General features: G+C 52.0%; 1 protein-coding gene across 1 annotated transcript in view; it reads left to right on the forward strand.

The window, feature by feature from the left end:
• Positions 1 to 654: 654 nt before the first annotated feature.
• Positions 655 to 26271, forward strand: part of SHISA6 (shisa family member 6) — a 231728-nt gene continuing 206111 nt past the window's right edge. Inside the window, exons 1-2 of the mRNA XM_051634681.1 lie at positions 655 to 1322; positions 16865 to 17025. Coding sequence (XP_051490641.1) covers positions 655 to 1322; positions 16865 to 17025 — 829 coding nt within the window. The remainder of the gene's footprint in view (positions 1323 to 16864; positions 17026 to 26271) is intronic.

Consider the following 26271-nt stretch of genomic DNA (forward strand, 5'->3'; position numbering starts at 1 on the left):
GCGGCGCCCCGGGGGTGACGCCGTCCCCGGAGCGATGTGATGTCAGGAGCGGGCCCGGAGCGTTGGGCGGGACTAACGGGAGCGTTGGCGGCGGCGGCTCCCGCCCCTGCTCCGCTCCGCGCCCCGCTCCGTCCCGCCCCTGCTCCGCGCCCCGCTCCTCCGCGCCCCGCTCCTCCGCGCCCCGCTCCGCTCCTGCTCCGCCCCCGCCTCGCCGAGGAGCGCGGGCACCCGCCGGCTCCGCGGCCCCGCTGCAGTCCCGCTCCGGCATGGTAAGGCCGTGGGTGGGCGGGCGTGCGGGGGCGGGCTGGGCTGCCCGGGGTTGTGGGGGGGGGGCGGGGGGTCTCGGCGGGTTCTGACCCCTCTCCCCGTCTCTCGCAGCCCCTCTCCGCAGCAGCACCGGCCGGCTCGGGACCCCGCCGCCTGCAGCCCCGCTCCGCCGCCGGCATGAAGCGCTGGGGCAGCCGCCGCTGAAGACCCGAGCGGCAGCAGCGGGACCCCCCCCCCCACGCCCCCTCCCCCCGGACCCCTCCTACCCGCCCCCCCAACCCCTCACCACCACCACCACATGGGGCAGCTCCGCGGCCGCTGAAGCCCCGCACCCGCCGCCCCGCACCCCCCGCCGTCCCCCGTCCCCCCCCCCGGCCTCGCCCCGCCATGGGGCCGCGGCACCTGCTGCTGCCGCTGCTCCTGCTCTCCCTGCAGCTCCTGGCCCTGCTGCTGCCCGCCCAGGCGGCCGGGCCCCCCCGCGCCAAGGGCAACCGGACGCAGGGGGCGGCGGCCCCGCGCCGGACCCCTAAACCGCTGAAGGAGCTGCTGAACCAGACGCTGGCGGGGCCGGGGGCTGCAGCCCCCACGGCGCTGGCCGGGCGCGGGAAGGGCGGGGGGGGGGGCGGCAGGACGCCCCCCGGAGGCGGGGGCTCGGCCCCGGCACACGAGACCTGCTGGGGGTACTACGACGTGAGCGGGCAGTGGGACAAGGAGTTCGAGTGTAACAACAGCCTGACGGGCTTTCGCTACTGCTGCGGCACCTGCTTCTACCGCTTCTGCTGCAACAAGCGCGCCGAGAAGCTCAACCAGAGCCTGTGCCGCAACTACAAGAGCCCCGAGTGGGCTCACCCCACCACGGCCAGCGGGGCTCTGCCCGCCGACGGCAGCGACGGGGCCGACGGGGACGCCAACAAGTACGACCCGGACAAGGACAGCACCAACGCCACCGTCTACATCTCGTGCGGGGCCATCGCCTTCGTGCTCATCGCCGGCGTCTTCGCCAAGGTGGCCTACGACAAAGCCCGGCGCCCGCCCCGGGAGATGAACATACACAGGTGAGACCCTCCCCCCCGTTGCTGCCGGCACCCTCCTCCCCACCCAGGGACACCCTCCTCTGCCCCTCCCCTCCCCGCTGGCTGGCCCAGGCTTTCCCTGTTGCACTGCCCGCCCCAGGGATACTCTCTTTCACCTGCGAGGGCTCCCCCATTGCTGCAGCCCCTCCGGGTGTTTCCCCGCCGCGTGATCCTTCCAAGAATTCCCACCTTTCAACGAGTTGTCCGAGGGTTTTTCTTTGGCATCGCTGCCCCGGGGCTTCCCCGCTGCATTGCCTGCCCAAGGAGCCTCCCTGGGAACGAGCTGGCCACTGCTTTCCCCCTGGCACCACCCTGCCGAGCATTTCCCCTTTGGGATGGCAGGGGAAGGTCCCCCCTTTTGTGCCACCTCTCCACATGCTCCCGCGGGGTCCGTCCCCCCCCCCTTTGAAGCACTCATCCATAGGCTTCCTCCTCTCGTGAGGGCTGTCCAAGAGTTTCCCTCTTCTCACCACCCGTCGGAGGACTTTCCACCACCCAGACAAGAGTTCCTCCTTCGCACAACCTGTCCAGAGACAGCCCCCCGCACCTTGGACCAGCCCTCCCCGCCCTCTCCCGCTGCCCCACCCAGGGACCCATCCCGCTGCTCCCCCCTCAACCTTCCCACCCAGCGGTGGTTCCAGGCGCGTCCCCGTGGCGCGGGGTCCTGCTCCCGCCTGCAGCACCGAGCCCCCCGCCCCCCCCGGGGCAGCAGAACCACCTCCTGCCCCCCCCAGGGGCAGCAGAGCCACCTCCTGCCCCCCCACCCCAGGGGCAGCAGAGCCATCTCCTGCCCCCCTGCCCCCCCACCCCAGGGGCAGCAGAACCACCTCCTGCCCCCCCCAGGGGCAGGAGAACCACCTCCTGCCCCCCCACCCCAGGGGCAGCAGAGCCACCTCCTACCCCCCTGTCCCCCTCTCCCAGGGGCAGCAGAGCCACCTCCTGCCTCCCTGTCCCCCCTCCCCGGGGCAGCAGAGCCACCTCCTGCCCCCCTTCCCAACCCCAGGGGCAGCAGAGCCACCTCCTGCCCCCTCCAGGGGCAGCAGAGCCATCCCCTGCCGCCCCACCCCAGGGGCAGCAGAGCCACCTCCTGCCCCCCTGTCCCCCTCTCCCCGGGGCAGCAGAGCCACCTCCTACCCCCCTGTCCCCCTCTCCCCGGGGCAGCAGAGCCACCTCCTGCCCCCTTATCCCCCCACCCCAGGGGCAGCAGAGCCACCTCCTGCCCCCCTTCCCAACTCCAGGGGCAGCAGAGCCACCTCCTGCCCCCCTTCCCAACCCCAGGGGCAGCAGAGCCACCTCCTGCCCCCCTTCCCAACCCCAGGGGCAGCAGAGCCACCTCCTGCCCCCCTTCCCAACCCCAGGGGCAGCAGAGCTGCTCTGCAACCCCACGGGTCCTGCCCTGCCTGGCCCAGCTGGAGGGCAGTTTAGGAAGAGTGAAGGAAATTGCTGTTCCTGCTCTGGGCAGCTGCCTTTGCCTTGTGGTGGCAGGAGGTGCTGGGGGAACAGTGCCATCAGGGACCCGGGTAACTCAGGGACTGCTCTGTCCTTTCTGGCTGCTGGGGAAGCACCTTGGTAGCCTTTTCTCAGTGGTTTTACACGTTGCTGCTTTAGCAGCTTTAGTAAGAGAAAACACTCCGGACGTGTCAGACAAAATCCTGTTTAAAGCCAAAGCTCAGGCTTCCCTAACAATTCTCCCTTTGGACAAATGGATTTACACTCCCAGTTCATTTTTTTTTGGGGATGAAAAAGTCCCTCCAAATGATGCAAACCTCTCCTGTGCTGTGAATCCAAGGGGTTCCTGTGTTTGAACAACCACCAAAAAAATGGTGAGGAGCTTCTTTATAAGAAAATAAGTGGGGAAAGCCCTTATCTCTAGCAGATAATGCTTCAGGAAAATGATTTTAATTAAGATTTTTAATCAAAACTATTAAAGCCATTGACCATATTTTTAAGGTTTCAGTCACAGAGTCTGAAGGCAGAAATTGTAGCTTTTCCCCAAGATAAAGAGATGAATGATGCAGAATTTATTTATCTGGGGAGATGTGTTTTATTTAGACTCCTCCTTTTACGTGACCCCCACCCGGGGGGTGCTGAATTGCTGTGAATTCTGTGAATTATTGTGTCTTCACTAAGGCCAAAAGGCTGGTTTTTCACTTGCTGAGGGTCTGGTCCACGTGTCCCATCACAAACCCCACCTGGTCTCGGCTTTCGCCAGGTAATAACTTGACGGTGTTAAAAACATTGTGGTATCTTTTAGGCCCCTTGTTTCTGTAGAGTAAAAGGTCCTGAAAGTAGAAGAGTCAGAAAATAGGCTTCATTTTCTTAACGAAGGGCTAATTCCTCAACTCATTTGGCTTCAAGGCAACTGTGTCTGGGCCTTATTTTCACACTGAATGTGGAAATCTGACTCGGGTGCCCGTATGTTACTTTTTGCTCCAGCTCCTTTGTGCTCCAGGGTTGGATCCTACACCTTTTGCAGTCAGAGACAGTCTTGCCAGACTTGTCTGAGCGATTCCTGATGTTTTCATTTCTTTGATGCTTGCTTTTCTTTATTTAGATTAAGTTCTGGTGAAATGATTCACCTGTGTGTAGAAGTATGAATGGCAGATTGAGTGCTTGGAAAGCTTGACTTCCAGAGCATTTTAAGGAGTTGATTGACTTCTATAATATGGTAGCTGGTAAAAGATTATACCTTTCATAGCTCTGCTACCTGAATTTGATCAACATTGCACGATGGTTTAAATACTATGAAGTGCATCTCCAGCAGACAAGGTGGAGGAAAAATGCTGCCAAGAGCTTGGAGGAGAATGCAAATATGGGGAGAGGAATGGTGTGGCTCTGTCTCTGAGCTGGATAACAGGGAAGGAGAAAATCAGAGTGCAGTCAGATATTTCTAGCTGTTTGAGGTGGCTTCAATTGGAGTGAAGTGTAAGATCCAGAATAATTCATTGTAGTGATGACAAGTCTTGGTGTGAATCGCTCCGAAACCTCTGGGATGAGGAGAGCAACAGTATGAGCAGAAATGATTACAGTGGGCTAGAAATTGTCCATCAGGACCAGTATCTCACACCCAGGGAAGATTAAGCAAGACTTCCCTGCACTTCACCACAAGCAAGATCAGGCTTTAGATTTTATTTCATTGTAAATAGTCAGCAGCAGAACTGTCTGTAGACGTTTCTCTGCTACGTTCTCCCCCAGCTTTTACAGAAAATCCTTATTAACTCAGTTAGAAAGAACATTTTGATGGAGGCAGGGCTCATTTCATGTCTTTGGAGAGGGAGGAGGGTTTCCAAAGTCACGGGAGAACAGTCACTCTCATGTGAAAGGAAAGGCTGGCTGTGCACTGAGAGATGCATGTGCGTTTGGGAGCTGAAAACCCAGCCTTCTTTTCAGGCACCACCACACGCCTTTAAAGCAGAAGCACTGCTGAGCTGCTGGGCTGAGCTCTGCCAGGAGCTGATCCTTCAGTTCGTTTCTACGAGCAGTGAAGTGGAAGTGCTTTGCAAAACAGGAGCTGAAATATTCCTGTTTTTACAGAAGCGCTTGTGATGCTTCCAGCTTAGCTGATTGTTGAATGACTGTAGGATCTTTCAGCCTGACCTCTTGACTGGATCTTGCTTTGGAGTTCCACAGCCACAGACTGGGGCTGGTTTCTGAGAGCTGTGCCCAGCAACCTTTTTTGTCTGCTGATGCTGCCTATGTGAGGATGGTTTGTTTTCAGCAGTTTGTCAGGGTTGGTGGTGTTGGTTTTTTTTTGCTCCAGCATTTCTTAAGTGGGCAGAGTATTTGCTTGACTTCCAGTCTTGGAATGAATTAGGGAATTATTGATGGTGAAGAAGGAATATCAGCTATTTGTTTTCAAAGCTGGGTATGTTTTCCTGCAGCAAGGAGGGGGTGACCCAGAATATTTCCTTCCCCTAGTCATGACCCTAAATCCCCAAGCTACAGCACATAAATAATTCAATGCTCATAGTATCACTCTTTGACCCCTGTTTAGCCCTCAGCGACCAGAAACATTGTGCTCTCTGCTGGGTTAGGAATGCACAAATGGGAAATGCTTCATGGTTTGCAGCTGGGGTTTGAAATGTTACCAACTGCTTCCTGCATGGGCAGCAGAAGCCCTCCCTTGCAAGCGTGAAGGAGACCGTGGCAGTGATGGCCCTGGGGCAGTGGTGGAAGCCCAGCTGTTCTCCTGTAGCTGCTGAGAAGCAGCCCTGGGATTTTTTTTCATAGCAAACTAGCTCTGAATCCTGCTAAGAAGGCTGTCTTCTGGACCTGGCTGTGCATGGAGTGCATCCAGTGGGTGTTACGGCTTCTGAAAGGGAGAAGGGAAACGTGCACCTTCTGCTCATAGTGCTCCGTGTTACCCTCCTCCTAGGGCATCTTTGTTGCTACAAACAGGAAAGATATTTTGTGCTACTCTTTTCTTTCCTCCCTGCCCTGGCGTCCTCTGCTCTGTGAGTAGTAACAGTGACTGGTTTTATAAATGAACATCCCTTATAAATGAACATCTCCCCTGTGGAAGCCACAGTTCAATTGATCCTTCTCTTGCCATTTTGACTCCGTGGCTCTTGAATTTCAACAGGAATGGGAGGCAGTGGATCTGTTTGGCCCCAGGTTTGGGAAGGCTGCTTTGCATGATGCTGACAAAATACAGGAGGTTTTCTCTTCCTGCAGCCTGAATCTCAGCACAGCTTTTGGGTCCTGGGGGTGCTCGAGGGGTCACTGGAAGGTGGCTGGTTGGAACCCTCTCTCCTGACAGTGGAGCTTGTGAAACCTGCCTATCTCTAGACTTATTTCAAACTATGATCACAGCTGGCTCCTTCAGTCCTGCTCTCCAATGGTTGAGCAGGGAGAGGGTGCTACAAACACACACCTGGACACAGGGACCTTACAGAAGATTTTCTTCTGTGGACGCTGTCACTGCTTTCCTTCTCTTTCCACTTACATTGATTATTTTTTTAGGCTCTGCTTTTTTTACTCCACTGTCACTCACCTGACTCACTCAGATGCCTTTCCTCTGCTCTTAACTCTGCTTTGTATTGTTCATTCCTGGTGGTTTCTGTGTCTCATCTCCAAAGTGCCCCGTCCCACCCACAGTGCCCAGAAAACAGGGTCACACGTGTGTGTCAGGCTTGATTAAGGTAAAACAGAATCAGGCACAGTCCTGTGGCCTCAGAGAAGTTACTCATGACTAGTCCTGTTTCAAACCAGTTCCTCACCTTAGTGTAGCTGGGGTAACTCCCATGCAGGGAGAAGACCTGCAGCTTGTTCTGCTTGCATGGATGAAGTGCCCATTCCCACCTGGCCAAATCCAGACAAGGCTGGAGGCATGTGCCTGGACACCACAGTTTTCCTTTTGCTTCACTTGTACTGAGAAAGCTTCAGCCTGAAGCTCTGGACACAGTTTGCAGACTTTGGTGACTGGTTTGGTTTTTTTTTTTGCCAAGCTATCCTCTCTGGATCTTTTTTAGGAAGAGACTGGCTTTGGGAGCAGCACAGAGACTGCCTGGCTGCAGATTTCCACCAGCTGCTTGCTGGGTCTTCTCCATTCTTTTTCAACTTCTCCCAGCAAGACAGGCTACTCTCAAACCATGCTGCCTTCAACAAATCATTTCAGTGTCTCGAATTCCCATTTATTTGATATTTTTCTGCTTTCTAATTAACTTTTCTATTTTCTATTTCTATTCCATCATAAGGTGTCAGGGGAATCCAGTCTAGCTTCGAACTTGAATCTCTTTTAGCTTCGTAATCTTTTATATCCTTAAGTAACAGTTGATCTGTGTGTCTTTGGAGATCAGAGGCCTTTTAAAACTTCTGTTTCACATAAGAAGGTCTGAACCTCGTCAGGAAAATGAGATCATGGTGCTTTTTTGCTTGCCTTTGGCCCTGCTGACATGGGCAAGCTGTATTTCCTTAGGTCTGCGCGTGCTGCGTTGCGTGGAGGTCTCAAACATCTCATTACCCAGACAGATAAGCCTGGAATTATTTCACAGGAAATGTTTTGCTGGAGTTCAGCTCTTGCCCCAACCTCCTTCATTGCCATGATAGGGCTCTTCAGAAAAAGCACAGTTTTCATCAATGAGTTTCAAGTCCCTGAATTGTTCTTCCGATGCAGGACTTGGTGCAAAATAGATCCCTTGTGCATGAAACCCCTTCTGGGTGGGCTTGGGGTTTGGCACCTGCCCACCAGGCTCTGGTCCTGCCTGTGTCCCAGCAGGTCCACAAGCACAAACAGCAACAGACTGAAAAACCCCCACCAGCTCTCATTTCTGCTCCATTTCTCCATTTCTTCCATGCCTGTGGAATCCCTCGGAAGACCTGCCCGTGTTATTTCCTCTTCTTGCCATGATTGAGACCAGGGCTGAGTTCCTTTCCTGTGCTATAATCCTGCTTCCAGTGCCCCCCAGCACCTCTGCTTTATTTGCTGGGGGTGTCTCTTTTGCAGAGTCTCCCTTTTGCTCTTTCCAGCCCTGGGGGATGGAGCTGGCTCAGCAGTGGGGCTGGAGTGAGAGGAAGGGGGTGGAGAAGACCTGGCAGGGCAGGAGGTGGGAGCCAGGGAGGGGGATGCAGGGATGTTCTGAGGAGCAGTCCTGGCTCTGAGGAGCAGTCCCAGCATAACAGGAGGTGGGAGCTTGGGAAGGGGATGGTGTGAGGAGCACACCTGGCAGGGCAGGAGGTGGGAGCCAGGGAAGGGGATGTGGGGATGTTCTGAGGAGCAGTCCTGGCAGGACAGGAGGTGGGAGCCAGGGAAGGGGATGGTGTGAGGAGCAGTCCCAGCAGGACATGAGGTGGGAGCCAGGGAAGGGGATGCTGTAGGAGCAGTCCTGGCAGTACAGCAGGTGGCAGCCTGCTCTCTGCTTGCCGGGAGCTGCAGGATGCTGAGGGACGTGGCTCTTGGAGGCACCGGCTTCTTCATCCCCCTCGCTGCCCCTAAATAGCCTAATAATGGTTTGCAGGTAGCTCTTGACCTTTGCTGCCCTGGACACTTTCAGCTCAGAATGCCACCTCTCTGTGAAGCAGCGTCAGTTGGAAAGATGTATTTTAACTTTTAAATTCCAAACCCTTGACGTAGCAGTTTCTCTCTCTGTGGACCTGCTGTGTCACTATTCAGGGGAATTAGTGTTGCCTGTTGGTGGTTTAATGATTGTAGTAAATTCCTTGCTTACATCACAGCAGTAGCAGAAGACTTTCTCAATGTGTCTCTTAGTGTTAGATGTGTTCAGGGCTTGTGCAAGATGTGCAGCCCAAGCACTGCTGATATTTACTACTCTTGATATGTGGCCTGAAGAACCTGTCCCAAAGACAGGAGCTTTGCTTTCCAGTTGCTGATTCCACCTCAGGTTATAAAGACAGGAGAGGCAATGAGGTCACAGCTACAGCTGTTATTTCATTGATTTCTCAGTGTAGTGCTTTCACTTCTATTGCAGCTGAAATGTCTTTCCCACATACAGGGGTGTGTATCTAGAATGTAATGATGTCACCTATGGGTTGGTTTAGAGTTCACCAAGAAGAGTGAGTCAGGAAGAGTGCCAGCCTGATTCTGCTGTCATCATCCAGGGTAACAATATGGTCCTCAGTACAGCTGTAATTAAGCTTTCAGTGAAGTTTGTCATTAAAGCCAGACTCAATTCCAGGAGCTTCACAAATAGTTCTTGTATTTGGCATCAAGATTTCTTAGAGGAAATCTGACTTTGCCATATTTTAAAGGAAGAGTATTTCCTCACTCATGCTGAGTGCAGGTGCACAACTGCTTTGCTCTTGCAAGGGTGTCCTAACATTGAGTCTTTTCCCCTTCCTAACTCCAAGGATGCATTCACTCTTTTTTGTTCACACACATGATCCAGCACCCACCCCGTGCCTGCTCGGGTTCCTGCGAAAAACCATTTCCAGGGTTCCTCCCCAGAACCCCTTCTTGGAGGCTGCTTTTGCTTCTGGCAGCTGCAGAGGCTGGTTTTCTCTTTTGCTGGCCTGGGACCGTGCACCTCCAGGAGGCTGCTGAGCCCCTGCACTTTTGGAAACATGATCAGTTTTGTCAGAGTCGCTCCCACACAAAGGAGCAGCATCCCAGAGGGGTTTGCTGGCAGCACCATCCCTGTGTTTCCCTCAGGTTGCAGTGGTGTTTGTGTAATCAGTTCAAGCCCCCTCAGCCTGGCAGTAAGATCAGGGAACCGTGGCCAGACACGTGCCCGGGGGGTGATGCCAAGGAGGCAGCAGAGATAGGGAGAGAGGGTGAAGGGCTGTGCACTCTGCCCTTCCCATCTGCTCCTTCTCATCTAAGCATGGGGGAATAACCCAGGCAAGCAGCACTCAGCTGGCAGAGACCACAGGGGGGGACAGCACAGACCCAGCTGGGTCGAGGGCAGCACCTTGTGTGGTCAGTGTTGGAAACTTCACGAGGTCCTCAGCAAGACTGGGGACAGGTGAAACCCCTCTCCCTTGGAGAGACCTGTCCCTTCCAGGTGAGCTGGCTCCAGGGCTGGTTAAATCACCTCCCTCAACTGCCTCTTTCTTTTCAGCTTAGGAAGGCAAAGGGGAGTCTTTAACCTCACTCCTTTTTTAAAGACTTGTAGTGAAATCCTGGCTGCTCTGAAGTTGGAGTTCTGCCACAAGCTCCATCACAGCTATGCTTTTAGCAGGCATTTAGCTCAGCCAGACACCCCTCTTCTGATTGTGCTCTGCCAAATCCATTTGGTCACCGTTTTTCCATTCTTCCCCACTTTTATAGGGACCTGACATAGACAATTCTCTCTTCTGACACCCCATGTATGAGGTTTCCAAGAGAGGGGATTTTCAGAGGGCAACTGGGTGAAGGTTTGCATTTGCACAACCTGCACTACTGGATGTAGGGTGTGTGCACAATCTGCACTACTCTAAGTGGTCAGCTCTTCCCATCTCCTCCTCCTGTCCAGCATCCACAGACCTCCCTACTCCAAACTTACGTCCTATAGGTCCCACCCGACCTGTTGGAGCTGCCAGCAAAGCTCCCCTGCCCTTCAGTAGACCTGTGCCCAAACTCATGCTATCAATCAGGGCTGAAAATCTGTGGATATTGGGAAAAGAGGCCACTACTTGCACAAAAGACTGTGGGGAAGGACATCACTCCTCCAGCCTGCTGGTAGCTCCTTGGTGATGAAGCCAGCAGGTCTGGGCTGGGTTGGCTGGTGGGCAGGGTGTGCTGGTCCTTCACAGCCCCTGCAGCTTCACGTTCTCTCTGGCTACAAGGTCCCTTCAGCCTCTGGGGGGAATGTTAGGGTTGCTTCTGCACCACACTCCTTCCTGTCACACCACCCCACGTGCCTCAGAGCTCAGGTGTCACAAACTCACTTCTTAAACCAGACTTTCTGGTTCAGCTCTTTCTTCTCCCAATGTCCCCTGCATCTCTGGTGTCTTCCCAGCCCAAGAGGAGAGGGTCATGTGTGGACTGGAGATTGCCCTGTCAAACACAGGTCACAAAGTCCTTGCCAGCCCTGGGGCACTGACATGAGTCCTGCATTTCCACAGACAGGTCCTGCAAAAAACTGACAAACCTCCAGAGATACCTGGGATGTGTCTATTCAGGTGGAGCTTCCTTGGCCACTGGAGAGAGGCACTAGACAGGGAAACTGTGGGCTCTGGTCCAAGCCCTGCCTCAAGTTTTCTCAGTGACATCTAGCAAATCCTTCCTCCTTCAGTCCACAGAACACTTAGGAGCAAGGAGTTTCTCCCCAGGGGTGTAGCAGACAGGGAAATCTCCATGCTGGAATTGCTGAGGTCAAGAATCTAAGGCCCTGGAGGTGGCTGCAGAAGATGGGAGTGTCTCACCGTGGCAAAGTCACTGTAGGGAAAACTACTTACAAAACCAGACCTGGAGCTCTCCCAGCCTGAATCTGCTGGCAATGACATTGTCCAGCCTGAAGAAACCCCACTGGAGTCACTGCTTGAGCCTGGGTCTAGAAGGATCAGGGTCAGGTTTCTGGTGGGGGTTCTCTCTGCTCTGTTTTGAGCCCGTTTCTTATGGTACTTGGGGCTGGACTCTCCAGTGGCCCAGCTGGTTTGGCTACACAAACTCTAATCCCAGAATTGCACTTCTGGGACCCTTCACTAGACCCACTCCATGATGTGCAAGAGGAGCCAGCCCTGGATACAGCACTCCAGCTGTCTCCCTGGTGCTATGCAGAGAGGAGGGATCACCTCCCTGGAGCCTGAAAATCAGGACTGATTATTTACTTCCCTAGAGCACGAAGAAGCTCCTCTCTCCCCTCCCACATCTCCACGCTAGGGCTGAGACCTGAACACCCTCTACACATCTGCTGGACCTCACACCCAGCCTGATCTTCACTGCAGTTTGTTCCTGCCTGTTTCCTCCATTTTATACTGCTCTGCTCACTCTGCCCTGTTCTGGTTTGGTTTTCTGCCCCTCCCTGTCATTGCCTCTCTCCATCTTGCCTCACCTTCCCTCTTTTCTCTGTAACAGAGTCTGTTGAATTCATCTCTGAACATCAGGGCCCCAGTTGGTGCCCAACCTCACCACCCTACTGCTCACCCCATCCCTTTTGGCCCTTTGTGTCTCCAATGGAACTTCTGGGTTGGGTTTTTTTGGCTTGTTTTCATTTTGGAAATGCCCACAACTGCTTCTTTGCATCCCCCGTGTCCATCCCACCGTGTTTCTTCTCAAAAAGTTGCCACTTAGTCCAGAGGAGCTGCAGGAAACCTTTCCATGCTGCCCAACCTGGAGCAGGACCTGCCCTGCCAGACATCAGGAGGCTTTCCTCCCACACTGCTCATCCAGCACAGGTCTGGAAACAACATCCCTGATGTCAGCATGTCTATTCTGGGCTTAGGTGGAAAGGAGCTGAAGTGTTCTCACCAGGATGAGGTGGATGAAGGAGCTGTCATAAATCATGGTCTGGAGACAGGAGGGCACAGCTCCCTCTGCTGCCACCGGTGCCACCTGCCAGCCAGTGGGGTTTGTTTTCCAGAGATAAGAGACCTGTCATCATGGAATGATTTCTGAAGTGTCTCACAGGCCTGTGCAGGTGATTAGGATGCTGCTGGCATCAGTGGGAGGGAGCTCTTGTACCCAAGTGGCTGCACGCTCAACACCCAGGTATCCCAGGTGTTGCCCTCTGGAAGCTTCTGCAGTGGATGGTTCCACAGCTGTACCCAAAAGACTTGGACCCATCACATCCTTCCTCAGCCTGGTGTGACTGACCTTCCCCCAGCGTGGGGATCAGCTCGGGGTGCTGCATGGAGACAGACTGGGTCACACAGAGAGAGAGAGCATAGAATCCCAGACTGGTTTGGGTTGGAAAGGACCTTAAAGATCACCCAGTTCCACCCCCCTGCATGGGCAGGGACACCTCCCACCAGCCCAGGTTGCTCCAAGCCCCATCCAACCTGCCCTTCAACACTGCCAGGGATGGGGCAGCCACAGCTTCCCTGGGCAACCTGGGCCAGGGTCTCACCACCCTCACACTGAAAAATTTCTTCCTCATATCCAACTTAAATCATAATTTCCAAGGAACTAACCAGTTTGAGCCAAGTTTGACTTTCTCCTCCACCTGTAACATTTTGTTCTGGTGGGGCTGAGCAGTCTTTTTTCTCTCTGTAGCCACTAAAGCAGAGCACACAGAGTGAGCACTTGGGACGTGGTTTCGTGCCTTTAGGGCACAAGAAGATCCCACCCTCAGCAGGGCTGGACCTCCCCCTGCTTCAGCCCCACAGACTTAAGAGCCAGGTCTGCTTTTTGACAGTTGAGTTGAGATCATCTCACGCATGGTCTGATAGGGCAGACATCCCTTTCCTGAGGAGCACTTGGGATTTCTGAGGAGTCTCAGTCTCCTCCCTTCCAGGTGGCTGGCACCTGACCAGAAATCATGTCCTTGTTACGTGATGACCAACCACCAACCAACCCAGAGAGGAGCTCTTCTTGTTTTCCCTTCACGATGGAAAACGAAGGAGGGATTCATGTTTTTATCAGCTGAGTTGTGTTTTTGTTTGGGGTAGAGATCAGGGAGTTCAGGGCCTGGCTGCAAGCAAGGAACAGCTGAGTGTAGCTTCATGAGAAGCTGTTGATAAATGGAAAGATGAACCTGGACACTTGGTTTTGTCCTCATGGAGAGCAGCAGGCTCAGGGTTGGGCTCTCAGGTAGATAATGACTGAGAGGATGAGGCACTTCTCACCAGCTCCAGTTGTTCCACAGGACGTTATTCACTTTGGTTGCCTCAGTCCTTTTTAGTGAGTGGAGGAAAACTGCCCATCCAGGAGACAGGGAAGCTCTGTTCTCAGGACTCTCTGAGAGTAGTGAGAGCAGGAGAAGGGACAACGGTATCAGGAGAAACAAGGTGACCTGCAGCCTCATGTAGTCTGAGGCTCAGAATCATAGCAGAGTTCAGCTTGGAAGGGCCCTCTGGAGGTCCCTTGTCCTGCCATCTGCTTAAAGCAGATGGTAGAGGAGGTTGTTCAGGGCCTTGCCCAGCTGAATTTTGAAGATCTCCAGGGATGGAGAACCCTCAGCCTCTCTGGGCCCCTCTTTCAGTGTTTTGCTATCCCACTGTGGCTTTTTTTTTCTCTCACAACCCAGTGGAATTGCCCTTATTGCAACGTGTGGTGATTGCCTCTTGTCCTCTTCTCCTTGCACCTTCAAGAACAGCCTTGCTCTTTCTCCTTTGCAGCTCCCCATCATGGGATCTAGACCCTCTCTTTGCCAGGTTAAACAAACTCAGCTTCAGGGAGAACTGGTTTGTACTCTTCCATTTCCACCCACCAGTACCTCCAGCTCCACTTCCTCATCTTGGAGAGTCTTGTGCTGCCTCGTTGTGCCTTATCTCACACAGGGTACAGCAGCCCCTGCCTGACCTTCCCTGCCCAGCTGGCTCTGTTCTATTAAGCTCAGTGGTACAGAGTGTTTTGGTGTCATCCACACTGTCATCTTCCCCTCTGCTCTGAGTGATTGCACTCCTGACACTCAGAGTGTCTTCTGCAAGTGTTCAGAACAAGCACAAGCCACAATGGGCTAGTAAATAATGGCCCTACTACAGTCCCTGTGATTGAAAAATGACTCTTACCATTTTGGTGCTGCAGATACCTTTAACTGCTCATCTGATGCTTAATATATCTTGGAGAAACACACTAAGGGCTCAGTCCTGCCAACCTGCTGTCTTTAGAAAATGTGCTGGCTCCATCAGGATGTACTGGGTGCTGGTACCAAACAGGCAGACCTCATGAGCTTCCCCCATGCTCCCCACTCAGCAAGATGGGTAATGCAGTGGGGAGGTATTTGCCCAGAAAAGCCATCAGGATTACTGGGGATTGAGGGAATTCCTCAGGAGGGACCCGTGCAGTAGAACCTAGGGCAGGGACCTTAGGGCCCAGCGTCAGGTCCTTGCTCTGCCACTCGTGTTTTGCTCAACCTTGGGCAAGGAGCCAGCATTTCACACGTGTCCTGTAAGTTGGTGACCAGTCTGAGATGCCTCAGGCACGTCTGCCAAAGATGCTGAACACCCACAGATCTGTGTCCATCAAGGGGAATTCAGTGTCTTTTGGAGGCCACCAAATATCAGTTCTTCTTCTTCAGTGAGGAATAACCACAGGAGCAAACAAAAGGAGCCCTGACTTGGGACAGGGCTAAATACTAATCTCTTACTGCTGCCACCTTCATTGCTCTCTCAGCCTATCTCAGCACAAGGAAATATCTGTGCTCTCATGTCCCTGCATGTGACAGCCTCTTCATATTTATCAGTATGTGTACAGGTATAAATATCATCTGATTGGTTATCACCTCTGTGCTCTCTCTTCAAACAATAAGCAATCAGATAAGATTAAAAATATTCTTTACAGGGTGGTTGTGAACTAATGTCATCTTCTTCTGGAGCCTCTGAGATCTTCCAAGAGTTTCTCTCGTGGAGCACATCAATGGTTCCGTTCATTGTGCAGAGGGAGAGCAGCCTGTAGAGGAAATGGTTTGGAAATGGAAGGGACTCGTGTCCCCAACTATTTCTCAGATGAAAGGCCAGAAATATGACATTTAAGGAATTCTAGTAGATGTGAGCAACACCAGCATCATTCTCATCAATATGCAGTGAAGGAGCTTCTCGCATCTTTCTTGGTACCCGAGGTGACGTGAGGCATATTGTCTCTGCCAAGAGGAAAGAACCTTTCAAACTCCATCAGCTTTAAAATGCCACTGTCCCTTCTAATCCACACGAGCCACCCCCTTCCTCCTTTTCCTGTGGCTCAGGAGGTAGCTTGTGGCTGCACTAGGAGCATCAGTGCCCTTCACACTGTCGTTGTCCCACCGTGTCCATCCTGGTCACATAAAAAAATACCTCTGAGGATCCACTCATCCCAGAGGAAAACATTGGATGCAACTGAACTGTGTGACATTTGTTTTCTTGGGGAATAGCAGAGACACCTCAGGATCATTAAGGGAATCTCTAGTGGACAAAAAGCTAAAGGTGGGCTGGTGGCTGTGTTGGCGTTAACCCATGAAAAGTTTTTCTTCTGGACTGTTTAAAGGAGAAACCTTTTAGAAACCCACTCCCACCACTGCTGTGTATTGAGCCTCTTGCAGTAAAAAGAAGGGTCATAGAATCATAGAATCATTAAGGTTGGAAGGGACCTTAAATATCATCAATTCCAACCCCTCTGCCATGAGCAGGGAACCCTCCCACTAGACCAGGTTGCACAAAACCTCATCCAACCTGCCCCAGGGATGGGGCATCAACAACCTCCCTGGGCAACCCATTCCAGTTCCTCACCACCCTCAGAGTGAAGAATTTCTTCCTAATACCTCACCTAAATCTCCCCTCTCTCAGTTTAAAACCATCCCCCCTTGTCCTCTCTCTCCCTGCCCTTGTCCCAAGCCCCTCCCCAGCTTTCCTGGAGCCCCTTCAGGCACTGGAAGGTGCTCTAAGGTCTCCCTGGAGCCTTCTCTTCTCCAGGCTGAACACCCCAACTCTCCCAGCCTGGCTCCACAGCAGAGCTGCTCCAGCCCTTGGATCATCTTGGTGGCCCTTCTCTGGACCCTCTCAACAGGTCCATATCTTGCTTGTGCTGAGGATGGAAGGAGTGTGGAGAGCAGACTTCTAATCTGATTAGATGTTAAACAGGTTTGACTTGGGCAGTTTTGGTGTAAAGTTTTAAATGGTGCCTGAGACTCAGGGCTGTGGTTTGGTAGGTGGTGAGTCCTTCTGAAGGCAGGACCTTCTGTCACAGAGAACAGCTCATCTGCACTGGCACTGACAGCAGGGAAGATGATGGGGGGAGAACAAAACCCTGGGGTGAAGTGAATTAGTCGAAGCAGATGAAAACCTAAACAATAGCCAGGCAAGCCTGTAAATACACACAGCAGTGCACAAAAAGAAATGGAGCTTTTCAACTGGTTTTTTTGGGTGTGTTGTTGCTTTTTTTTCCCCCTTCTGTTTATGGTAGAAATCCAACTACAGCTGGATTCACACTGTGGAAGTGAAAATGCTGAATGTCCTTCTGGCTACTGGGTGAAAACATGGGGTGTGTTTTTTTCTTTCTTTCTCTCTCTCTGCAGGGCTCTGGCTGACATCTTAAGGCAGCAGGGACCAATCCCAATAGCACACTGTGAAAGAGAGACTATCTCGGCCATAGATACCTCCCCCAAAGAAAACACCCCAGTCAGGACAGCTTCCAAAAACCATTACACCCCAGTGCGCACCGCCAAGAGCAACCCAGGTAAGTGCTGCTTCCCTGCTCTCCTCCTTCAGCCGTGGTTGTGCCAGTGGTGTGTGAGAAGGCAGCAGAACATCACCCCTCACAATAGTGGGTTTTGTTAAGGATTAGGATACTAAATGGGAGGAGTGGCTGACACACCAGAAGGCTGTGCTGCCATTCAGAGAGACTTAGACAGGCTGGAGACTTGCGCGGGGAAAAACCTGATGAAGTTTAACAAGAGCAAGTGTAGAGTTTTGCATTTGGGGAAGAAAAACGCCATGCACCAGTACAGGTTGGGGGCTGACCTGCTGGAGAGCAGTGTAGGTGAAAGGGACCTGGGGGTCATGGTAGACAGGAGGATGACCATGAGTCAGCAGTGTGCCCTTGTGGCCAAGAAGGCCAATGGCATCCTGGGGTGTATTAGAAAGGTGTGGTTAGTAGGTCAAGAGAGGTTCTCCTCCCCCTCTATTCTGCATTGGTGAGGCCACATCTGGAATATTGTGTCCAGTTCTGGGCCCCTCAGTTCAAGAAGGACAGGGAACTGCTTGAAAGAGTCCAGCACAGAGCCACAAGGATGATTAAGGGAGTTGAACATCTCCCTTATGAGGAAAGGCCGAGGGAGCTGGGTCTCTTTAGTTTGGAGAAAAGGAGACTGAGGGGGGACCTCATAAATATTTACAAATATGTAAAGGGTGAGTGTCAAGACGATGGAGTTAAGCTTTTTTCAGTGAAGACCAGTGATAGGACAAGGAGTAATGGATACAAGTTGGAGCATAGGAGGTTTAAGATGAATATCAGGAAAAATTTTTTTACTGTAAGAGTGACAGAGCCCTGGGACAGGCTGCCCAGAGAGGCTGTGGAGTCTCCTTCTCTGGAGACATTCAAAACCCGCCTGGACGCCTTCCTGTGTGATGTGCTCTGGGTGACCCTGCTCTGGCAGGGGGGGTTGGACTAGATGATCTTTCGAGGTCCCTTCCAACCCCTAGGATTCTATGATTCTATGATTCTATGAAATGACTTTCCGAGGCAATCAGAGCAGTGCAAGGATCAGGGATGGTAGCTGAGGAGTTTCGCTGAACTGCTTGGCTGTGCCCTCTGGGCATTGGAAAAAATCAGAGTCAGTCAGGTAGAAATACCGGAATGTTTGTGGTAAGTGAAGAACACGGGGTGTTGCCAACAAAACACACCTGCTGTCAAGCAGAATTGGGCTCTCTGCACACAGCAGCTGAGAAGAAGGAAATCCACATCCCTGGGGCCACCTTATTCCTGCAGGTGAACTATTGGCATGTGCCAAGAGGACAGTTGGGAGGTGACCTAGAGGGTATCCCAGGAGCTTAAAGACACTGGTCCTCCCGGAGCATTGGCCTGGAGAATTGGGACATGCCAGGTTTTTTTCCAGCTTCTGCTGGCTGGATGCATTTGGTCAAATCATTTGCCTGCTCTTTGCCTTGATTTCCCCAGTGGCAGGAGGATGGCAGCCTGTTGGGTGAAGTGATTGTTCTGATTGATTTGCTGCTTCGTATTATGGATGACTGTCAAAACAATGTCTGGGGGGCTGCTGAGAGCACCTTTGTTAAGGGGCATGGGGTAGACTGGCCATCACTTGCCATCTCTCAGTTGCAGCTGGCTGTGTGCCTCACAGATGTGCCCTCATTCAGTCACAAGCTATTCAGCTTCACGTGGAAGTTTCTGGGTGGCATTTCCTGACCCGTGTCACCCGCTTGATCAGAGGAGGTTTTGCTAATGGTCCCTGCTGGGGAAGCTTCTGAAAGAAGCCAGCAGGGGCTCAGAGTGCTCCCCAGCCTGTGGGGCTCCATGTGCTCTGCTCTTTGTGCAAAGAGCCCAGCAGCCAGGGCAGGGACTGGGCGCTGGTGCCTTGTTCTGGTGACTGTGAGAAGGATTTTGCTGGAATGTACATCACTCTGTGGAGACAGGACCAGGTGACTGTGTTCTCTGGAAGCCTCCCCTGCTGCTGGGAACAAAATAATTTCCATGAGAACCAAGAAAGATTTCTTTGCTCTCCAATTTTCACTCGGAGGCCAATGAACCCTGTAATTTTATATGCCAGAGAGTTATAACAGTGAAATAAAAAGTTGGGCTGGAGAATGGTGCTTGAGGTGAGTTGTCTGGAAGAAGAAGGTGCTTTTGCATATCTAGGGCTTGAGGCTGGCTCTTGAGAGGTTACTGAGGTTCTGTCCCAGGATGGAAACACAAGAAAGAATGGTTTATGGCCTTCAGAGAATAACATGAGCCTGACATAAGCCTTCTGATGAGATTTCATCCCTTTCTGAAGACACCTTGTCTCTTCCCAGTGGCTCCCCTTGGTCATGCATGAATCCTGCACAAAGATGCAGAAGAAATTCCTTGCTTGCAGCAGAGGAAACCAGCTGGATCCTGAAAGTCTGAATTAGGAGTCCTTTTTAGGCACTGTCAAGTCTGAAAAAAGGCAAATGTTAAGGTTTGAGAGGGGAACTGCTAATGGCAGGGTTTTCCTCTGGTGTCTGTTGTAGGTGATGACTCTGGTGAACATTTTTAAGACTTAGTTCTGCATTATTGGAGGCACTCAAGGATGCAAAGAGCAGAGCACAGGTATTGGGATTGAGGTGCTAGTACAAATGGTCACACTACAAAGTGGCAGCACCTGGTAAGGGGTCTGCTTGGTCCTTGCTGGGGACCACAAAAATAATCCAAATGCTGGAGCAGCTCTGCTCTGGAGACAGGCTGAGGGAGTTGGGGTGTTCAGCCTGGAGAAGAGAAGGCTCCAGGGAGACCTTAGAGCAGCCTTTCAATATTTAAAGGAGACCTGGGAGAAAAATGGGGACAGACTTTTTATCAGGGCCTGCAGCAATAGGACAAGGTTTGAAGGTTTTCAAATGAAAAAGGGGAGATTTAGACTAGATATTAAGAATAAATTTTTTACAATGAGGGTGGTGAGAGCCTGGCCCAGGCTGCCCAGGGAAGCTGTGGCTGCCCCATCCCTGGCAGTGTTGAAGGGCAGGTTGGATGGGGCTTGGAGCAGCCTGGGCTGGTGGGAGGTGTCCCTGCTTATTGCAGGAGGGTTGGACTAGTTGGCCTTGAAAGGCCCTTTCCAACCCAACCCTTTCTGTGATTCCATGATTCTGTAACTGGGACATGGGATGAGCAAGGCAAAATGGCTGGCAAGGAAGGGGGATGCTCTTCAAGGTGACAGCCTGTTCATTCAGCCTCTGCTTGTTTGCCCATATTGTGTAAAGGAGAAAAGCCATTTCCATTCAGTCAGGGCTGGAACAGGCAGCCACAGGCAACAGGAACCCACTAAAAGAAGATATTCACAAACCCAGCTCCAAAGGAGAGGGACTTCACTTCCAGCACAGCCTTCCACAGCCACTGGCAGCTGTAGGGGAATCGATCACTTCTGCCTCGGGGCAGCCAGTTGGACTGAGTGTCACACCAAGCCCTTGCCAAAGCTGGGAAGGGAAAACTTGCTTTTGTAGTTTGCCCAAAAGAACTTGTTCCTGGCTTAGTTGTGTCTGGTATTAACACAACCTCATATATCACATGAGACAGAAAGCTAATCCCTTACAAAAGATCATGAGCTCATAAAACAGCGACATGGTCCATGTTTTTTCTCTGCTGTTTCATTTACAATCCTCCATTGTCACCATTCCCTGGTACTCAGCTAATCTTCAGGTCATTGCAGTCATCAGGAAACTGTAGAAGGGAATGCTAAAATCTTTTGGATTGGGGTGGGGGGGAAGTAAATATTGGAAAACAAGAATGGGTTATAGCATGTTCAACTGGAATAAAGCTGGTAAGCCCCAGGGTGGAAGTTGAAGAGGGGTCACCTCCAATGCTTGCTTTTGGGGGAGGAGGTGAAGAAAAGAAATAAAAGGAGGGGAAGGGGTGGGAAATAGAGGCAGTGGTATGTAGTAGCAGGATCCAGGCAACAGCACTGCTCACTGATGCTGCAAATTGGCTCGAGGAGACCCCAGCTGCAGGGTTTTGCGGAGGGATCTGAAAAGCATTGGGTCTGCTGCCTGGGGCTTGTCTCAGGACTCCAGAGTATGAGAGGTTAAGCAACCAGAACAGGCAATAGCTGTTACACGGAGTCTGAGACTGAGTTTTGTATGTTTTACTTGGAACTTTTGTTTCCAAACTTATAAGCAAAGGGTGCCTTTAAGTCTTGCTAAATAAACCATCGCTTCGTTTTCCATCCGGCTTGGTTGGCATCAGCGAACGTGGTGATTGTGGGTGACAATGACAAATGGAGGTGGTCTGTGCCTGGGGCAGTGGAGTCCAAACCAAGCAGTGTGTGCAGGGGCTGCTGGGGACGTGCCTGTGGCACGGAGCTTGCTGGGTGGTGCCTGGTGCTCCCCAAGGCAGGTATGGAGAGAAGCCCAGCTCCCGCATGCCAGCGGACGCCCTTCCTGCAAGCACTTGGGCAGCCCTCAAATGGTGACAGCAGGAGATGGCAGGATGGGAGGGTACAGCTCCCTCTGGTAGCCCACCAAGCTGTGGGCACTGTCTCCAGCCATGGTGGGTGCTTTCCAGACCAAGGCACAGTCCTCGGTGTATTTGCTCAGGCACTTCACAGCAGGTGGTTTCAGAACTCTAAGCTCTGCAGCCAGGCAGGAGGTGTTTGGTTTAGTCTGTCCTCTCTTGTACTTTGAGACAGAAGAACCCAGGTTGAAGGAGGGATTGTTTAAGGGAAAAAGAGAAGGAGGTCTCTGTCCCAGACATGGAGACAATTGTCATTCTTCAGACAAGGCAGCTGGTTTGCAAGAAGGCTTCAGCCTGCTGCTTTACACTGGCCACCTTCCCCTGCTGGTGTGGGAACCAGCCCTTTATCAGAAGCAGAATACTTTTCCCACCCTGGATTCTGCTGAGCTTGGACATCCCAAATGTCTGAAGAGCATCTTTCCAGGAATTCTTGCCACTTTTGCCCTCCTCTGGCAATCAAGCCCATGCTCGTTGGGGATGACAAGGGACAGTTCACCTCCCCTTCCACCCACCCTCCCTTCCACTGCCATTTCTGTTCGTTGCTTTTACACAGTGCTGCTGGTGGGTGGTGGCAGCCTCTCTGCAGGTCAGGAAAGCTGCAAGCTGTGCCCACAGATGGCTGGGGTGAGAGCACATCTCCAGCTGGTCACTACTGGATCAGTATGAGCTGCAGCCCCCTCTGTAGACAGGAACACTGTTCCACCCCTCTCAGACCTCACCTTGGTTCACTGTTTGCTGTTGTGAGTAACAGATGAAATATGATGAATCTGAGATTCCATCTCAGGAAATCCACCTCATCTAGCAAGCTATTGGCATTTTTAATGTCCCCATCATGTAATCACCTTTAGGGTGGTTGGAAGGAAAACTCTACCAACGTTTTTGCCTGTCTTTTCTCCTTGGCCAAGTTATCTGTCCTGACATCTGCTGTGAAGGTCAGTGCCATTCATTTGTTCAGTGGATGCCCAGCAAACATAAACAAGAATGAGGAGAGATGGAAGAAAGGTCAAGAGTTCCTACAGGCTTGAAAAACATCGTAGATAAGCAGCAAAGAGATCCCATAGAAGAAGGTGCTGCATTTGGCACATGAGACAGAGCTTGGGCCAGAGGCAATCCTCCTGCAATGTCCACAGTCATCTCATGTGTGAGAAAAGATGAGGGCAGTTCCTGTGACAGTGATGCTGATGGCCATTAGCATTAGTGGAAAAATTAAGACTAGGTTTTCAGCTCAGATGACTACCTTCAAAAGCATCCTTGGATATCTGAAGGTCTTCTGAAAGTCAGATGCCAGGGGTTGGTTGGTTTTCATCCCAGAATGGGGCTGAGCAAAGCACCTGTAAGACTCAGTCCCCACAGAAATTGTCAGATGGGAGTTTTCTCCCTAAAATCTAGTCTGAATCTCCCCTCTTTCAGTTTAAAACCCTGGTGGTAGAGGGGCAGCCAGCTCAGGACTAGCAGTCACACAGAGACCAAACCACAAAAAGGTCTAAGTAAGAATTTCAAGCAGATCTTTGGCTGGTGTAAACCAGGGTTGTGCTATCACTGTGATGGGACATGGGCTTGGTTTAAGTAAATCCTTATAGCTCATGAGGCTTATGTCCCAGACTCACAAGTGGTATAAATCTGTGATGCTCCAGGAAAGCAGCATCTGATTTGATCCTTTATTTTCTCAGTCTCATTCTGGCTCTTCCATACTGGCTCTTTCCCATACACTTCACCTGGGGAATGTTGCTAGCCTGTGTCAGGGGATACTCAGGACCACTAGACTGAGGTGGGAGAAGAACCTCTCCAAATATGTTCAGGACAAAGGTGTCCTTGCTGCTGCTGCTTTCAGCAGCCAAGAGTCCCCAGATGTCACCTACTTGAGCATGAGGCAGGAAGGTAAAATCTGTGCCTGGAATGATGGCACTTCTGACAACCTCCAGGATCAGGAGGCTGCAGGAACAATGCCAGGACTCGTTTTTTTTGTACTTTCTGGAGAAAAGACACTGGCCTAGTTTTATATTCTTGTGACCTCTTAATTCTCAGAATGTCAAACTGCCTCCCCAACGGAAGATGCTGGTCTGAAACCAGCTCCAGATGTGCCAGAGAAGAGCTCACCCCAGGGGTAAACTTGAGACAGTTTTCCAGTGTGAACAATCTTCTGGCATTCACCTGTGCTGGGGACAGGGATACCTGCAGGTGTGAAGAACAGCTTATTGACAGGATTACCACTTGGAATGCAGCACTCAGCACAGGCAGCACTCTGATGAGCCTGATAGATCTGGGGAAGGCTTTTAATAAAGCCATTTGACTCAGGATGTTCCAGAGATGAACGTATTCAAAGTGCTGTGCTCAGCAGCGCCTTCCACCCGGAGGCGGGTTCTGAGCTTGTTCGGAACGTGAACAAAAAAGCAGGAGAGGCCTTTAATCTTGGTGGAAATTGTAGCTAAAGTCTGTAGCCAAATGCAGGCAGAGCAGCATGGGGGGTGCAGAGAAGGTCACTGTCCTTGGCCCTGCTGCCCCTGGGTCAGGAGCTCAGCCCCAGCTCTGGCCCTTCCCTGCAGACCCCAGGCTTCTCAAGTTTGCTCCAGCTGGACGTGCCTTCTCCTCCTCCTTCCTTCTCCCTTTTTCCTCTCTCCTGTCCCCCAAGTCTCCAGCTGCTCTCTGCTTCAGACTGCCTCCTTTATTCGCTCACAGAATCCTCTGGCTTCTCCCCCAAGCCCCCAGCAACTCTTGGAATTAATTTACCACGGCTCAGCGTGGCGATGGCTGCGGAAGGCGCTGGAATTCCCGCTGCTTCACGGCTTGTGTTGCCGTTTACAGCTGTTCAGGGGAATACAAAGCAGGTGTAAAATGCTCCCCCAGTCCCTACAGTAGCATTTTACAGCCAGTGTGCTCTGCTGTAAGAAACTAGTTAAGGTGCAGGCGGGTGAAGAATTAGGGAAACCACTTGGGAAACACCCAGAGAGTTTCAGGAAACAAGGGTTTATTTTGTTCTCCCTCCGTCCTCCTGTTGCTGTTCACTGACATTTAAGAGGAAAGAAACAGGACCAGCTTTGAAACCTCTAGGATCTGGAGAAGATCAGGTGATTCAATGCCACACCATCTGCTTTTTCCTCCCAGCACATCCTGTTGTGGTGAGCCCCAGTGCTTCCCACGGCTTTCCCTCCCAGGAAAATCCCAAATGAGTTCACGCGTTTTCAGCCACCAGAAAATGTCAGATTTCTCCGTGTCAGAACATTCCAGGGGGAAGGGTTAATCAGTGTCCTGGCATCCAAACCAGCATTGCCAAAAGGGAGGATCACTCCAGCAGACTGGGGAGAGGTGGATGCTGCTGGAATTGGTGCAGGGTAGCTGAGTTGGGACACAGCTGCTGTCTTTGGTGTGGAAGAGGGAGGTTCCTCACTGCTGGAGGACCTGGCCTGGCCTGTACAGTGTTAGACATCAGAGCTGTTCACTCACCCACAGCTGCATCAGAGCAGCTGATGCCCTTTCAGGGGGTGACATTGTCGGTCTCCACTTTACAGATGGGGAAATGGAGGACAGAGAGGTTAAGGGCCTTTGAAAGGTACTTGGGTGACCATCTTCCCATAGAATAAATGCCTGAAGCCTGGTAAATAACTGTCCCTGAGTAACTGATGCACTTTGGCCTGGCACTGAGGAGCAGTTTTGCCCTGAAACTCCTTTCCCTTCAGGCTGGCCCTGCCTGGGGGCACGTGTGCTGCAGGGTGTCCTTCAGTCCTTCTCTGCTTGCACAGGGATGCTTGGACCTGCAGCATCACAGGGACACAGACCTGATGCCTTCAATCCTGTATCCTGAGAGTGAGCAAGAGCTTTTACACTTGCATTGGAAAGCAAAGGCTTTGTCCCAAAGTATTTATAATACAAGAAATACAGGAGAGGGAAGAGCTTGGCAAGTCAGGTGAATGAGCTACAATGCAATGAGTTCCATTACCCTGATTCCAACACATCTTTTTAACTGTTAAATATTTATTTGCTTATCCTTTCTTAATCTTATTGCTTTGGATGTTCTCCCTCTTCTGCTGCTGCCAGAGATAAGGACCTTGTGCTGTGAGGTAATGGTTTTTAAACTGAAAGAGGGGAGATTTAAACTAGATATTAGGGGAGAAATTGTTTACAATGAGGGTGGTGAGACAATGGCCCAGGTTGCCCAGCGAGATGATAGAAGCCCCATCCCTGGAAACATTTCAGATCAGGTTGGATGGGGCTCTGAGCAACCTGGTCCAGTGGAAGTGTCCCTGCTTGCTGCAGGGGGTTGGACTAGATGGCCTTGTAAGGTCCCTCCCAACTGGAGCCCCTCTGTGATTCTGAGATTCCATCCTGAGCAGCCTAAGGGTTCAACACGTGCTGGCCAACCTGACTGACAGGTCCCTGGTGCTCTGCTGAGCCCCACAGCCTCCTCCTTCCCTTGCCAAGACTGGGGCTGCACCTCCTTCTGCTCCCAGTTATTGATTTATTCTGGTCTCCCGAGTGTTTTACTGAGCTGTAAAGTTTTAGGGTAATGTGTGAAAAAGAACCTTTGGGAAAACTCTGCCCCACTAACAAGACACATGAGACAACAAAACATCCCCTCTGCAAATATATTTCCCAGTGAACTTACTGGAGAATAAAAGGCAACCACATTTCCAACAGTTTCTTGTGTCTCACGTCCAGATATCTCCCCTGACTGATGTCAGAGATTCATGCATCAAAACAGCTTTTTTTTTCAAAAGAAAAGAGAAAGTCTGACTGTTGGGGGTAAAAAATGAGTAGGTGGAGTGTGTGTGTGTGTGTGTGTGTGTGTGTGTG

The sequence above is a fragment of the Apus apus genome, chromosome 17 (assembly GCF_020740795.1).
Source record: "Apus apus isolate bApuApu2 chromosome 17, bApuApu2.pri.cur, whole genome shotgun sequence".
NCBI classification, from domain to species: domain Eukaryota; kingdom Metazoa; phylum Chordata; class Aves; order Apodiformes; family Apodidae; genus Apus; species Apus apus.